The sequence below is a fragment of the Citrus clementina genome, unplaced genomic scaffold, assembly GCF_000493195.1.
Source record: "Citrus clementina cultivar Clemenules unplaced genomic scaffold, Citrus_clementina_v1.0 scaffold_3, whole genome shotgun sequence".
In the NCBI taxonomy this organism is placed as follows: Eukaryota; Viridiplantae; Streptophyta; class Magnoliopsida; order Sapindales; family Rutaceae; genus Citrus; species Citrus x clementina.
Genome location: NW_006262339.1, coordinates 17,833,069 through 17,849,611, shown reverse-complemented (window position 1 = coordinate 17,849,611; position 16,543 = coordinate 17,833,069). Strand labels below are relative to the sequence as shown.

Here is a 16,543-nt window from a genome sequence, read left to right as displayed (position 1 = left end):
AATTCATATTCAAAAAATAATATTTTTTAATTAAGATTTTTAGTCAAATTTATAATTTTAAATATAATACAAAAATCATCAAACGGTAACACTAGTTTTGTAATTAACTGATGAAAAAGACAAAAATAAAGTATGATTATAAATGAACAAATTAAACCAATCAAAATTCGATTCGATTCATTTGTTACTTAAAGATAAAGGAATCAAATCAAAAAATAATTTATATTATTATTTGTTTAATAAATAGATTGAATTTAAATTCCAAAACTTAACAACAAGTTATTTATGATTTGACACAAATTCAACCCATTAACCCATTTTACCTCCTTTAAAAGACGGCGTTCAAAAATGTAAGAGGAGTGTTATTAATGGATGGTGATGTTGTTTTCGAGATATCAAACACGCCCATCACTTTTGTTAAGCATATAATAAAGTATTTTCTTGCTAATTGTCAATTCTCATATACATACGCACATGCAGACATAAATACACCCCCCCCCCAACACACACATACACACACCATCCTACCAATATACAGTTCGTCGAGCTCCATTTGATCAAGCTACTCCAATCTGTCGATGGCAAGTATCCATCCAAATGTAAATTCATAATTAGGGATGGCAATGGGGAGGGGAGGGGAGGGGACCAATCTCCCCATACCCATCCCCGATATTTTACATATGTCCCTGTCCCCTCCCCGTCCCCGTCAGAATTGCTTGAGAGAATCCCCATCCCCTCCCCGAATAATAACAGGGGATCCCCGAGGGTCCCCGGTCCCCGAATAACTAATAGTCTAATACATTTTTTTATTTTCGATTTTAAATTAATCATATTAAAATAAACTCATACCGCTATTGTAAGCTCGTAACCAACTTTGACAGCACATTAAGGCCTCCAATGTGCTTGGATGAAGTCTGTTATGGTATGGGCTCACAACTCTACCACTAGTGTTAAAAGCTGATTCAGAAGCAACTGTTGTAATTGGAATTGCCAAAATATCTCTAGCAATTTGAGCTAATGTAGGATACCTATTAGCATTTGTCTTCCACCAATTCAAAATATTAAAATCTTCCATCCGAGGTATAACTTTCTCATCCAAATATGAATCTAATTCATCTGCAACAACTGCACAATCTCCATTGTTTACATAATCATCAAAACCTATCATCCATTTGGTTGCTTTCTTATAAGAATCCCCTGTAGATCTAGTAGAAGAACTACTACCAGTATAATCAAAGCAATAAACAGTTGGTGAAAACTTCAATTAATACTCTTCAACTAATTCCCGGCAAAGGATGACCACTTTCCCAACATACAACTATTTTGATATTTATTATTTTTAACAATATTTATAATTTTGTTATTTATTTATTAGTAATTTTAAAAATAAAAATAAAATTAAAAATTAAAATGGGGAAATGGGTAAGGGATGGGGATTCCACCTCATCCCCGTCCCCTCCCCGAATAAAAAATTGGGTAAAAAATTTTCCCCGTCCCCTCCCCGAATAAAAAATTGGGTATAAAATTATCCCCGTACCCTCCCCGAATGGGGAAAATCCCCGATGGTACCCGTCCCCGTGGGGATTTTTGCCATCCCTATTCATAATAAGGTATGATGAATATGTCCATATTCATATCTAATTTTTAAATTTTGATATGGATATTGATATGAATACCCATGAATATTTAATTTTTATCATATGAAAAGAAAGCAAAAAAATATGAAATAAAAAAATAATAATATAAAATAGTTAAATCAATCTCAAATTTTAATACTAAATTAGAAATAAAAAATCCAAATAACAAATATCATAACTACAAATTCACAAAAAAAAACTATCATTTGAAATTACAAATTAATTTTAAACTAAAAAACAAAAAAAAATTATTCAGCTAATAAGCCTTCTTTGTAAATTATTCTTCTAATGGCTATGTCTCATATTCATCATCATTATTAGTCACTTCTCTATTTATTTCTTCTCTGTTATTAGCTTATCTTTAGGAATTTCATTTTTCTTTTTCTTTTTTTTTTTGCTTAAAAAAAATGGAAATGGTTTTGAAATAGAATGTAAACAAATGTTATCAAACAAAATGTGGAACTCAGATGAGTTTGATACCTTTCATTTGAGCTCATATCTAATTCTGAGTACAAACTAAGGTCTCTAATATACTAGGATGAAATCTACTACGATGTGGGATTAAAAATCAACAATCCATACTAAATTCTACTATATGTGTTAGCATGGACATGCACTCACAAATATTGATGTCCATGCACTTACAAATATTGACCAAAGTGTTGTTTATGAAATATTTCAAATCAACTATCCATCAAATTATAAACTCACAAATAAAAGTAATTGAAACAATAACCATTTTTACTTAGTAAGTTTTAGTTTATGAGAAATGGCAAGTGTTTGAAATGAATTTTTAGTCCATAAAATTTATTTAGCCCATAAATTTCAAAAGTAATTTCTACATGTGAATTATGTCGAATTATCCATAAATTAACATGCGAACACCAAATTATCAGTATATTTCAAATGTTTCATTTAACTCAAGCAAAGAAGAAAACTTCCACAGTTCACGCAACTTTTGGACCACCAATTGATATCAAAGCACAGACATAAAATAAAAGCTAACACATGTAGTTATTAATGCACTGAGAGAAAGATAAAAAAGAAAGGTATGTTAAATAAGAAAAAGAAGAAGCTGTAACGCTGAAGAGGAGATAGCAAAGTCGGGAATAAACTAATATCAATGTCCCGTGAATAAGCAACAACCGGTGTGATCAATGGCTCGCGAGCAACTAGTAGCTGACGTGTGAAGTAAAAAGAGATAACCTAGGATTTGCTAAATAAAAAATAGAAAAGGGTGTGACATTCGGGTAAATGAATATTATGCCAAATATAATTCTTCACTTCATTTTAATTTTATAAAATATTATTTTTTAGCCCAATCAGATAAATGGATTCCCATCTAATATTTATATCCATCCAATATCTAATTAGATATTTTACTAAAAAATCATATCCATATCCAAAATGTATCGGATAGATATTATCTAATCTAATTAGATTGGATATATGGATATTCAATTTGGATGGATCAATTCGCCATTCTTACTCCAATCCCTTTTGAAGACAAATTCATTACTATTGTAGTCCGTTTGGGCTAAAAAATGGGCCTAAACATAAATAAATAAAGGAAAATTATTTACTATATATACTAAGTTTACTTTGCTATAAAAATAATACAAAAATTTGAATTTATTTGATTTTTCACCCTAAGCTTGTAAATTGTATGACCACCTACCAAAATGTTAACACTATTATAATATTCAATAGAATCTAAGTGAAAAGATAATTTTACTCTTGAATTCAAGGGCATTTTTTACTTTTCACTGTAAATAATAAAATAAAATTTAAAATTTACAAAAATTATAAGCCATATACCCTAAGTTCACTATATTATAAAAAAATACGATAAAAATTTGAATTTATTTAATTTTCCACCTTGAGTTTGTATACGGTTATAATTTACAAACTTAGAGTGGAAAATCAAAGAAATTCAAAATTATAAAATATTTTTTATAATATGATAAATTTAGGGTATACAACTCATAATTTCACATAATTTAATACTATCAGACATCTCCATATAAGCTTAGCCAACAGATCTGCTAGTAACATGTTTTGATATCATCATCTATATATCTTTCTACATCATTTCTTGTTTTCAAATTCTTGGTGCAATTTTTATATTCAAGAAGAGGGGCCAAGTTGTGCCTCCCTAAACACATGCTTTATCATTTCTTTGCTAATTTAATTTTTCGATAAACACCTGGCTTGACGAGACTAACTTCAGCACAAAAAGAAAAGAAACATGTCCTTAAAATTAAACAGATATACTATGCAATTTAAACAAAATGACAAAACCATTGACAAAGACACAGGAATCAAAGAAAAGAAACATGTCCTTAAAATTAAACATATATACTATGCAATTTAAACAAAATGACAAAACCATTGACAAAGACACAGGAATCAGATTTAAATTCCATTAAATTTAGTGCAAGAGAAAAAGTAAGATTATTGACTTCTAATTCTAAACTAAATCTTTGACTTTCTTACTAGACTACGCTTTCTATTGTTGAATTTGTATTAAATCTTCTTATCAGGCTGTTTAGGCGGGGAAAAAAATAATAATTACAGTACACAAAGCAGAATCTGATAATCCGCTCTTGTCTTATGGGCGACCATTGGCTTCTCGAATCGGACATTAGGCGAATCAAACCAACTTGCTGTCCGTCAATTAACTATACTAGCCTAACTCTATAAATTTGGCCTCATAAGGGTTATTTACACGCAACAACAAAAGATAAGAACAAAAAATATAACGATATAACAATGAGAAGTACACTAGTCTTACCCTCGCTGATCCTTCTCTTTGCCTTCATTGCAACGCCATTGCCTGTCAGGGGCAATGCTTCAGCTGATCCGGTGCTGGACATCGCCGGTAAGCAGCTCCGAGCTGGCAGTAAGTACTACATCTTGCCCGTTACAAAGGGCCGAGGTGGCGGGCTTACACTTGCTGGCAGAAGCAACAATAAGACATGTCCCGTAGATGTTGTTCAAGAGCAGCACTCATTTAGAAATGGTTTGCCTGTAACATTTTCGCCCGTTAACCCTAAAAAGGGCGTTGTTCGTGAGTCCACTGACATAAACATCAAATTTGACGCTGCAACAAGTTGTGCGCAGTCCACAGTGTGGAAGCTTGACAATTTTGATGCGGCAATAGGGCAGTGGCTGGTGACAACTGGGGGAGTTGAAGGCAATCCCGGCCCCAGAACCATGAGAAATTGGTTTAAGATTGAGAAGTTTTTTGGTGATTACAAGCTTGTCTACTGTCCTTCGGTTTGTAATTTCTGCAGAGGTTTGTGCAGAGATGTTGGCATTTTTATTAATGGTGGGGTGCGGCGTCTGGCTTTGAGTGATGTTCCGTTCAAAGTTGTGTTTAAAAAGGTTTGAAGATCGAGCTGCTGAGAGCTCCGCCAATGCTTCCAGTTAAAAATAAAGTTTGTTTCGTTTTAAGGTTGCACGCATGCTTTAATAAATGAATAAATTAAGTTGTAATAATAAAAGTTGCACGAACGTTGCATGTTTACGAATAATAAAAACTTTTATTCATGTTGGTAATTTGGTTCATCATTTTCCACATTAGTGCCAACATTTTCATTTCAAAGTACGAAAAAGATCAAATTATTGTGATAGTTCAACTCCATTCAGAAAATGTATAATATGAACTTTGCTTGATTATAGCATAAAGTATATAAAATTGAAGAAGCCAACAATGGGACTATGATAAATAAACCACGCATAGATGCTATACGGATGAAATTGCCTAGAAAAAGGGTGATTGTGAGTTTCCTCTCTATTGAAATAAGTATATATTACTTATACCTTTACTACTTTCATAATACCTAATAATCACCCGACACCATTATTTTATAATATTATTCTTATTTTTTATTATACTTTTATTTATATTTATTATAAATTAAAATAAAAAATAAGTACATTTCCTAGGTTTTGATATGAATAAAAAATTTATCATAAGATATTTTTCTTATACTTTTATTTTTTCAAATGTTTTGTTTATAATAATTTTATATTTCCACTATCAAATATCAAGCAAATGACTTATTTACTTCTTTTTTTTAATTTTTATGCCAAGAGGGATATTAGATATTAGAAAAATAGTAGAAGGTATGTGATATATATTTATTGAAATAAGATACAAATTTTCAATCTCTATTTAGAAAAATAAGGAGACTAAACATAAAATTTACAAAATGGGAAAATTTTCAATTCCTTTTAATAACTTGGGTAGCCAAGCCATCCTACGAGAGCAAACATGTAATCACTCAAATATGAGTTTGCCCACTCATGTGATCTAAATGAATGCAAACGTTTTCTTTTTTTTATTAACAGCTGTGCTGCTTTTATCAAAAATAGAGTTTCAGAAATTTTACGCCAACTAATGAAAAATCGTTTACTTTATCACAAATTATTTAAATCTTCCGCAAGACATCGATAAATAAATGTTCAATAAATTAATGTACTAAAAATTAAAAATTAGTAAATTTAAAACTTATGAAAAGTCTAAAAATTATTAATAATTTTTATTAAATAATAAAATCTCCTGGTCCTGACTTGTTCATTGCACTAAATTAACAATCTTGCTAAATGCATAAAATAATAATATTTTTTCCATGAATCCTTTAGAGTCCAATGAAAATATAAATTAATTATTAGTTAATTACAAGAAATATCAATAATAAATAACATATAAAATTCATTATATTTAATTAGGATTTTTTTCTTAAAAACTATAATTTGTTTTAATTAAGCTCTTTTCTAAAAATATGCATCAAATAATTTGACACTAATGACCAATGTACTTATAGACTTTATAATCTATGTACTCTAAGCACCTGAAACACTTTATCTTCAAAGGGTACTAAATTTGAAACTATGTACAATATACTTACATTATTTTTTGTGCTTCTATGTATATGTTCGTAACATTTATTAGAATTTTTTGTATATACATGATAACTTTTGAAATTCATACACGAATATTTGTGAAAAAATAGTCCACATTCCTAAATGAAAAAGTAATTAAAAAGTAATACTTGTCTTAAATTAATAAATTAAGAAATTCTTCATTAATTAATAAATAAGTATCATCATTAGGATAAAAAAATTTCTTAGTTCCAACAATATCATTTTATAGAGATTTTACTGTATATGAATATTTTAGTATTTTTGTAAGTTTTATAAAAAAAATTTAACTCCACTATATCAAAGTAGCATTGTAACTTTTGTAGGTATCATCTATTCGAAATTATAAAATTCTTTTTGTTGAAAATAAGAGATTCAAGGTTCAAACTTTGTTCACATGAGTAGGATGGAACTTTGGTTGACATTAAGCTAAATAATAATATAAAAAAGAAGTAGCATAATAACTAGAATTAATGCACTGATTTATTCAATTGTGAAATCTTTCTAAGATTTTGAATTGAAAAAGGAAATAGAGAGTGTCCTATGTATTTGTAGTAGACATTGTTTGAGTTATTTGTGGCTATTGAATTTATAGATTTTCAGTGTAGCGACTACTTAATAAAAATTAATTATTTTGAAAATTTTATTTCTCGAATGAAGATTTCACTCAGCAGTAATGCAATAAATGAATTAGATGAAATTTCCAAATTTTACACTTTGAGATCGGAAAGCGAAAGGAAAGAAAAAAGGATGGGCAAAACTCAAATCCATTTTAGTATTTGAACATTTCATTATGTATTATTAACTCAATAAATAAATTTGGAGCAATACAAATGTCAGTTAATATATATCGTTATAAGCAGGGGCAGTATCGTACTCCAACAAATCAAATCAATTAGTTAAAACTTAACAGATTTTGCATTGAATTCGTCAGGGTAAATAGAGATTACAAAATAGTTTAGAAATGGCCACAAGCATGCCCATGCTAGCTTCCGTGTCAGTGTGTTGTGTCGTGTCAAACTGTCAGTCTAGCATGCGTTTGGCTCGGCCCATGGCCCGAGACCGGACTGCAGGTCTTAAAATATTTTGTATTGTGAAGCGCTCATCAAATCCTTAGTATTGTTTTGGAAAATAAATTAATTAATACTAACAGATATTTCTAGTGAACCTAGCAAATAAATTTGTTGTTATCATTGTAATTATAAATGTATTTGAATTGGGAGTAGTGTTGAATTTTTTTGCAATTTTTTTTAAAATATAATTGATAATATTTGGATGAGAATATAAAATTAATTAAATTTTAATTGTATATTACTATACATATATGTGTGGTAGAAAAATTATAACTAATTACCCCCAGTTCAACTTAATACTAGATCCAAATCTATACTATATGTTTTTTTAATACATGAGGGTATTTTATTTTAGAATTCAGCTTACAGATAACATTTTAAAAAACTAGGATAATCTTCCAACCAAACTAAAGACTCTGAATACTGAAAAGTAAATTTACATAATACATTAGCAACATGGTTACAATATCGTCAAATATGCTACATTTTGAAATTTTGTCGTGCTGAGATTAGCATTTCAATTTTTGAAATAATCCAAAAAAGCTCGATACCTGTATGACATTTGCCGTTAACAAACTAAATAACCCACAACGAATCCGACTCCACCACCAACGAGACAAACTAGTCTCACTAGCGTGTTGTATGCCCAAGCGAAGAGATTTAGCCTCTGCAATGTCCACTTCATCAGAAAAAAAAAAAAAAAAAAAAACTAATCAACCCTCAAATCCATACAGTATAAATGCAACACAAAATAGCAAAACTATTGACCCAGTCACAAAAATTGGATTTGAAAAAAATAAATTTAGAGTTAGAGAAGAGACCATGGTATTTGACTTCTAATATAAACTTGAACATTTGACTTTCATAGTGTTAGGTCCATTACATTTGGGGGCCCAAAAGCTTAAAGTCCAAAAAGGCTTGGTTGATGTGCAATTAATATTAAGCTTTGGAGTTGGATGAAAATTGCCATGAAACGTGGCTTTAAAAAGCAAGCAACAGGCCTAGTTTCATGAGCACAAAAAGGACGAGTACAAAAGAAAAAGATGAGAGAGAGAGAGAGAGAATGAGAGAGAAAAGACAATGGCTGGTTATTATAATTTGGGGGTAAGATTTTCAATTTTTAATTGGGCGATCGGAAGGCAAAATTAATTTTGTTTTCTCCTAAATTTTGAGGGTACGTTCTTGGCATCGCCCTCTAAAATCTTATTGGTGTTGATTTTTATTTTATTTTATCCTCTCATTGGCTATTATTTGAGATACCCACTTGTCAAAGAGACAATTATTAAGATATTATTGTGAGCCAAGAATATTGAAATTATTGATATTGTTAGCCTCTAGTATCATCTATAGATGAATTTGAACTATAATCCTATTAAAATAGTGGAAGATTATATCAGACTACGGTCTCATAATTTTTCTCGCTTTAGATTTTTCATGTAAAATGTGTCTCTTGTAGTTATTTTATTGCTTTGGATTTATTTATTTATTTATTTGTGGTACACATCCTATTTTAATCACACAAAGAGTGAAAGTGTTTTGTTTCCGTTTAACTTGCAATTGCTTTTGTGAGTCCCTTACCTAACACATAATAAATTATGCTTTGTAGTTTGAAATTTTTATTAAATTATATTAAATCTTCCAAGCTATGCCACCTTTAAAAGAATAATAATAATAATAACAACTGTAATACTCACAGCACAAAATCTGATAATCCGCACTTATATGGGCGACACCTGCTTGTCGAATTGAACATCATAATGGTCAAGTTGAAACCGAACAGCTTAATTACTTATCCTTAAGAACTCTACCTGGTATCCATGAATTGACTAACTAGGGTAGCTTTATAAAAAAAAATGAGCGGTTAAGGGTTGGCACACAGCAGCTCAAAATAAGAACCAAGGAAAACAAAAACATATCAATGAGAACTACATTATTATTACCACTCTCCTTCCTTTTATTTGCCTTCATTGGAAAGCCATTGCCTGTCCTAGGCAATGCATCACTTGATCCAGTTCTCGACATCATCAGAAAACAACTTCGAGTTGGTAGTTAGTACTACATCTTGGCAGCTATATGTGGCCGAGGCGGTGGTCTTACACTTGGTAGTAGAGGTAACAATAAAACATTTCTGCTACATGTTGTTCAAGAGCAAAACATACTAAAATATGGTTTGCCAATGACATTTTCGCCCATAAACCCTAAAAAGGGCATTGTTCGTGAGTCCACTGATTTAAACATCAAATTTGAAGTTGCAAAAATTAGTGTGCAATCCACAGTATGGAAGCTTGACAATTTGATGCAATATTGGGATAGGATTTGTGACAACTGGGGGAGTTAAAGGCAATCCTGGCCCGCAAACTACGAGAAATTGGTTCATGATTGAGAAGTTTTATAGTGATTACAAGCTTGTTTTCTATCATTCGCACTACAAGAAAAAGGACTTATCATGACAGGTAAAAGTTGTCATCTTAAAGGGTGGATGACGATTATCCTTACCATCATTATACCTAGCGTCAAGAAAAGATGACAGATAAAATCACATCACGAGTTGTAATAAATTTTACCTGTCATAATTATGTCATACTACTTAGAAGAGAGAAATTATTTTTTTTATTTTATATTTTCATTATTTTAGAAAATTTTGGATTGTATTTTTTTTGTGGATATCAATTGTGTGTTTTTGAAATAAAATGATTATTTATTAATTTAAAATAAAATTAAGCAATTTTAGCTTCCTCAATTTAAAATTTAAATTATAAAAATTATATGAAAGAAAATAAATTACTAAATGCAATTAAATCCAAAACCAACGAACTAAATTAGTAAACTTTATTATCCAAAGTACTTCTAAATTCCAAAAACACGCAATTCAAACTTTACATTACATTAGTTAATCAATATTCCAAAGTCAAGCCAATAGGCAACAAAGGCCAATCCAAAACCAAGCAAAGTACTCAACATTCAGCAACATCAAATCTATGCAAAATTTAGTCTTGAAGCAGCAAAATTACAAAATGTAGTCTTCCAGTAGCAAAATCCATCAAACCCAAAGCCAAGACATGAAAATTCATCAACATCCAGCATTAAATCTATGCAAAATTTAGTCTTGCAGCAGCAAAATTACAAAATGTAGTCTTCCAGTAGCAAAATCCAACAGCCCCAAAGCCAAGACATGAAAATTCATCAATTTGGCTATTCAATCCACGAACTAGTTAATTAATTAATTAATCAATCAAGTAAGATAACTTATGTAATTACACTAAAATGGAAGTGGCACACCAGATTAGCAGCAATGACAGGTGAGGCAGCAGTTAAAGCCCAAACAGGAAGACAGCCACAAGCCACACCTTTAAGTTCTTTTAATCTTTTGTAGCCGCTACTGATAATAATAATAATAATAATAATAAAACCATCATATTAATTAATATAAGTATATAACTAAACATAGGGTTCAAGAGTTCCACGTCTTAAAAGTTCCAATCATAGAGACATTTCCATCGTCTCGCAAATAATCAATCACAGCCTTCATATTTTCTTTCTGAAAAACAAGCCATTAACTTCAGATTGATCTCAATTACAAGAATACAGTTCAACAAGATAGATAATTAACCTCATAAATGATTTTTTTCTCTTTTTAAATGAAAATTAAAAAAAAATTATGGGCTATGTAATTTTTTCCCACTAGTTAATCAGCCACTTACTTCATTCAATCCTGAAGTAACATGCTTTCCCAAAATGAGCCCAGATCCTAAAAAATCAAGAGTGAAATAGTAATATTGAAGGCAATAATATTATCAGAGCTTCACTGGCATCAGCCCTGCAACTACTGCCAAAGATCAAGATATACTACTAATTAGTTTTCTGTAATTGGTGCTCAAGTAAATCATTTGTAGATAAAAAGCAATGAGGAGTGTTGAGTTCTTGAAATTATAATAAAGCTTACAATTCTTCTTCAAAGCACAAAGTTCCAAATTGTTACTGGGAAGAAATATGTGTAATGCCTTTGACATAATTTTACTCTATCCATTTCTTAAAATCACAAAAGGAAATTTCATTATTCATTTATTACTCAATTGGAAAATAATTTCAATGAGCCAAATTCATATAAAATCTAAAATATAGATTAAAATTCTCAAGATTCTTGAATTCCTATAAGTTAACACAACTCAGTCCTTTAAAAAGCAAAGCAACACTATGTCAACTTAAATTAAACAATATGTGATAGATGAACTGTACACCTAGACTAAGCATGAGCAAGATTAAATACAACACCTCATCAAGCTTTGCCATGAATTGTATCAGCTTTGCCTTACGAATGAACAAAATAAGCTTCATATTCCTTGGCTCCTCATAGATAGAAACGGACTGCAACAATTGAAGTGCCAAGATTCATTCACGCTTTTTATCAAATACTTGGAGATCCCCAATTCGAAGATAATGAACATACGGCTATATGCAAGTGATTTGTCACAGTCAAGAGCAAAGCCTATGTCTGATTTTATAGTTCTAAGCTTCAGTAATTTCAACGAATTAGTAAATTTAACTGATGAAAAAAAAAAGACTTTGCATCATAGTGAACGAATTTGAGAACTATCTATATATATAGTTCCATGCATCCACAAAAAGTGAAACGAAATAGTTATTAGAAAAGCCCAAAAGATAAACCAGCCTAGTTAATATCCTAACACCCATCACGATTAAATTGGCAAGGATATTTACAGCCAAAATGAAATTTTATAATAAAACTATAACAATTAAATTCCAAAAAAATGAATAAATTTTTAAAATTTCATAAATAAATAAACATAAAAGACCAATCAAATATATCCAAATTTAACAAGAGCACACCTAGGATTTTCAACTTTTACATGTATAGGGTTCAAATTTGACATGAAAACATCTAGGATTTTCAAGATTTAGGTGTACAAGGTTTGAATTTAACAAGAACACATCGAGGGTTTCTAAGTTTTACATATCTAGGGTTCAAAATTGACAAGAACATTAAATTTGAAATGGAATACAACACTAGAAACATTATTTACCTGTATTGATCAAATGGTTGCGACAATGGGGAAGTGAGGGTTCTCAGTTAGGGTAAAATTCAATAATAGCAGCACACGCTTTTGGTGGGTGTTCCATATAATTCTTGGTGAGGCCCAAAATCGATAGTGAAATACAAGAGAACGTCGGCAGTGGTTCAGTGCCCATGCAAGGATTTCAGGCAAGAAGGGCTTTGTGAGTGTGAGATTGACGAGAGTGACTGAGCGAGATACAAGAATGAGAGTGCCAACACTTTGGAAAAAAAAAAACGATGGGTGAAAACTGAAGAGGGTTTTGTTTTTATTTAGTTTCAATCTAAATGGTGTCGTTTCTTATTTTCTCTTTCAATCCGAACGATACCGTTTATTCTTTATTTATTTCAAAAATTTCAGTCAATTTTGTAAAATAAAATCAAAATAAAAAAGCTGCTTGGCGACCAAAATTGTATAACAAACTTGTCATTAATTTTTGATAGACAAATAATTTATCACCAGTCTATCATATATGTTTGATAGATAAAAAAATCTATCATCTGTCTATCATTGTACCTCTTCAGATAAAAAACTGTCACATAGAGGACTGTTATAATAGATCTTTTTTCTTGTAGTGTCGGTTTGTAAGTTTTGCAAAGTTTTGTGCAGTGATGTTGACATTTTTATGAATGGTGGGGTGTGGCATTTGGCTCTGAGTGATGTCCCATTCAATGTTACTTTTCTAAAGGGTTGAAGATGGAGCTGCTGAATAAATGCTTGAAATAATGATTGATTAGTAAAGATTTAGTTAATCAATCTTAATTTGTTTGACAATTGATCTTTTTAAATCAATAATTAAGATAGAGACCAATAATTGTTTAATTAACTTTTTTGTTTACATCAATATGAATTGAATCTTTTCTTAATTGTACATTTAGACTTAAAATTAGGACTAATTAATCCCAAACCATTTCCAATACTCAATCCTATATCCCAGGTATTTAAAATATTTTAGTTAGCAATTTATTCATTATGTATAGGAATATTTTCATTAACATATTTATATATATTTATCTCTTTCTCTCTTGTCTTTTTTCCATGCACAAAAGTTGTTGCCTACTCCACTTATTCTTGATTATATAGCCACGTTTTCAAAACTTAATTTTTTTAACGTAAAATTTCATTTCGCCCCCTTCAAGTTTCTTTTAATTACTTAGCTACCCAAACTTATAAACCTTTGGGCGTGGACCACTCAAATGAGATGGACCTAACAAATCTCCCCTTTCAGATCATATAGCAGGCTCCACCAAGCCCATTTTCTACATACAACGTTTTAGCTTCTCCTTGGGCAATTACTTTGTCATAATGTCTGATCCATTCTCTATTGCGTGAATTTTCTCAAGCTGCATTTATTTCTTCTCAAGCACGCCTCGTATCCAATGATACCTCACATCAATATGCTTAGACTTGGAATGATATGCTGAATTCTTTTCCAAGTGAATGGCACCATGACTGTCGCAGCACACAATATAGTTTTCTTATTTCACACCCAACTCTTGTAGGAAATTCTTCATCCATAAGGTTTCTTTGCAACCTTTAGTGATTGCAATGTACTCTACTTCAGTGGTAGACGAAGAAACACACTGCTAAAGCTTGGACTACCATCAAATTGTTCTCCTTGCAAAGGTGAGCAAATATTTTGATAGGAATTTTTTCGAATCAACATCTCTTGTCATATTTGTCTACATGTCTAACACAGGTTTATCACCACCAAAACATAAACATGTCTTGAAAGTGTCTCTAAGACACCTGAAAATCTACTTTACTGTTATCTAGTGTTCTATACTCGAATTAGAGAGAAAGCGACTGACTACACTAACTGCATGAGCAATATTTGGCCTCATGCAAACCATGGCGTACGTAAAACTGCCAACCACTGAAGCATAAAGAATTCTTCTCATTTCTTGCTTCTCTTTCTCACTTGTAGAATAATGCTTAGAACTAAGCTTGAAATGGCCGACAAATGGAGAATAAACAGATTTTGCCTTGCTCATGTTAAAGAAACGCAATGTTTCTATGTCTCCTTCAGTGGTAGACAAAGAAACACACTGCTAAAGCTTGGACTACCATCAAATTGTTCTCCTTGCAAAGGTGAGCAAATATTTTGATAGGAATTTTTTTGAATCAACATCTCTTGTCATATTTGTCTACATGTGTAACACATGTTTATCACTACTAAAACATAAACATGACTTGGAAGTGTCACTAAGACATCTGAGAATCCACTTTACTGCTATCTAGTGTTCTATACCCAAATTAGAGAGAAAACGACTGACTACACTAACTGCATGAGCAATATCTGGCCTCGTACAAACCATGACGTATGTTGTGCAAATTTTATTGAACTCGCAAGTGCACGAATCTATTGTAGAATAAACTAATGGTGACGAGTGTCGATCCCACGAGGAGGTTGATTTTAATTATATGTAGAATTAATTTTGTATGAAGGGTGGTTAGATTAGTGGTGAAAATGATTTGGATTATTCTAAAATTGGAATTGAAATGGTGAGAATAAATTGAAGAGAATTCTATTGAAATGACGTACTTGGGTATCTGGATCCATATCAACATGCATCATGGGCTAAATATTTCTTATTAATGCCAATTAAATCATGAGAGAGGAATCCACACCTCATGAACCACACTCTAATCAATATGGTGCTAAGGGCTTATCGTGCCAAATAATAATAACCTTGTACTAGGGAGCCGGTGTAACCAGGGCGGTATCTAGACAAGATTATTATTATTTGTCGACGAAAAGTCAAATCATCCACAAAAATTAGAGGGGAAAAGAAAATAAATTTACCAAATAAAGCCCATGACACATGTTGAGACTTCACCTTCAACCTAAGTTTGAAAGAAAATTAGCTACTCATAATTGAACTAGGGGCAAAATGAGAATTTATTAGAATACATAGAAAGTACAAGATGGAGAAGGAATTACAGAAAATGGATCCCAAAAATGGATTCAGAGATATCAAATTAGGGGGGGGAGGCCCCCTTTTTATAGATACATTAAGTAAATCGTGACCATCGAATCAAAAATAGTTTGGACGCTCAGGATTGCGCCACGTCATCAGTCAACAGTACGTGGTTTGACCACGTGGGTGAACAGTAACACGGTTTGACCCGGGTTGAACAGTGACGCGGTTTGGTTGAAAATAATCTTGTGTGATGCATGTACCGTACGCGAGATTTTTGGTCCACTGATATGCTGCCACGTCACCATCAACAGTACATAAGAATTTTAGTCCAACAGGATCGTGACACCTCATCAGTCAATGCCACATCATCGGTCAATGCCACGTTATCGATCCGTCTATGTGAACAGTGTCGTGAACAGTAACGTAGACAGTACCGTACACGTGAATAGTACCGTACATGTGAACAATGCCATTTTTTCTTTTATGCTCCTCCTAAGGTTTTCGACCGTCCTGAGTTCAAAAGTGATGTCCGTTTTGTCGTCTGATCTCTCGTTTATTGTGAAATGACTATGAAGCCCCTAAAATACATAAAATACTTAATTATAATACAACACACATAATTAAATAACAAGAAGTTTAAATACATAAAAGTAAGGGTGTTAGTAAAACTTGAAGTGTAAAATGACGATTTTCTCCTTTATAAATATACATTTTCTAACACTCAACAGCGTACATCAAACTGCCAACTACTGAAGCATAAGGAATTCCTCTCATTTCTTGCTTCTCTTTCTCACTTGTAGAATAATGCTCGGAACTAAGCTTGAAATGGCCGGCAAATGGAGAATAAACAGATTTTACCTTGCTCATGTTAAATTTTTCAAGAACCCTTTCAATATATACTTTTTGAG

The 16,543-nt window shown here is 31.5% G+C and overlaps 1 protein-coding gene and 1 pseudogene across 1 annotated transcript; both read left to right on the top strand.

Annotated features, from left to right (window-relative positions):
- The first annotated feature begins 4,394 nt into the window (after positions 1-4,394).
- On the top strand, positions 4,395-5,030 carry LOC18048902 (kunitz trypsin inhibitor 2). The gene has a single exon (XM_006441369.2). It carries the CDS (start codon positions 4,410-4,412, stop codon positions 5,028-5,030), a length of 621 nt encoding a protein of 206 aa, XP_006441432.1. The 5' UTR covers positions 4,395-4,409.
- A 4,527-nt stretch (positions 5,031-9,557) lies between these two features.
- LOC112099633 lies at positions 9,558-13,405 on the top strand (annotated as a pseudogene).
- The last annotated feature ends 3,138 nt before the right edge of the window (positions 13,406-16,543 follow it).

Excerpts from the sequence above, each read along its gene's own strand:
- LOC18048902 (XM_006441369.2), top strand. The coding sequence starts at position 4,410 with ATGAGAAGTACACTAGTCTTACCCTCGCTGATCCTTCTCTTTGCCTTC.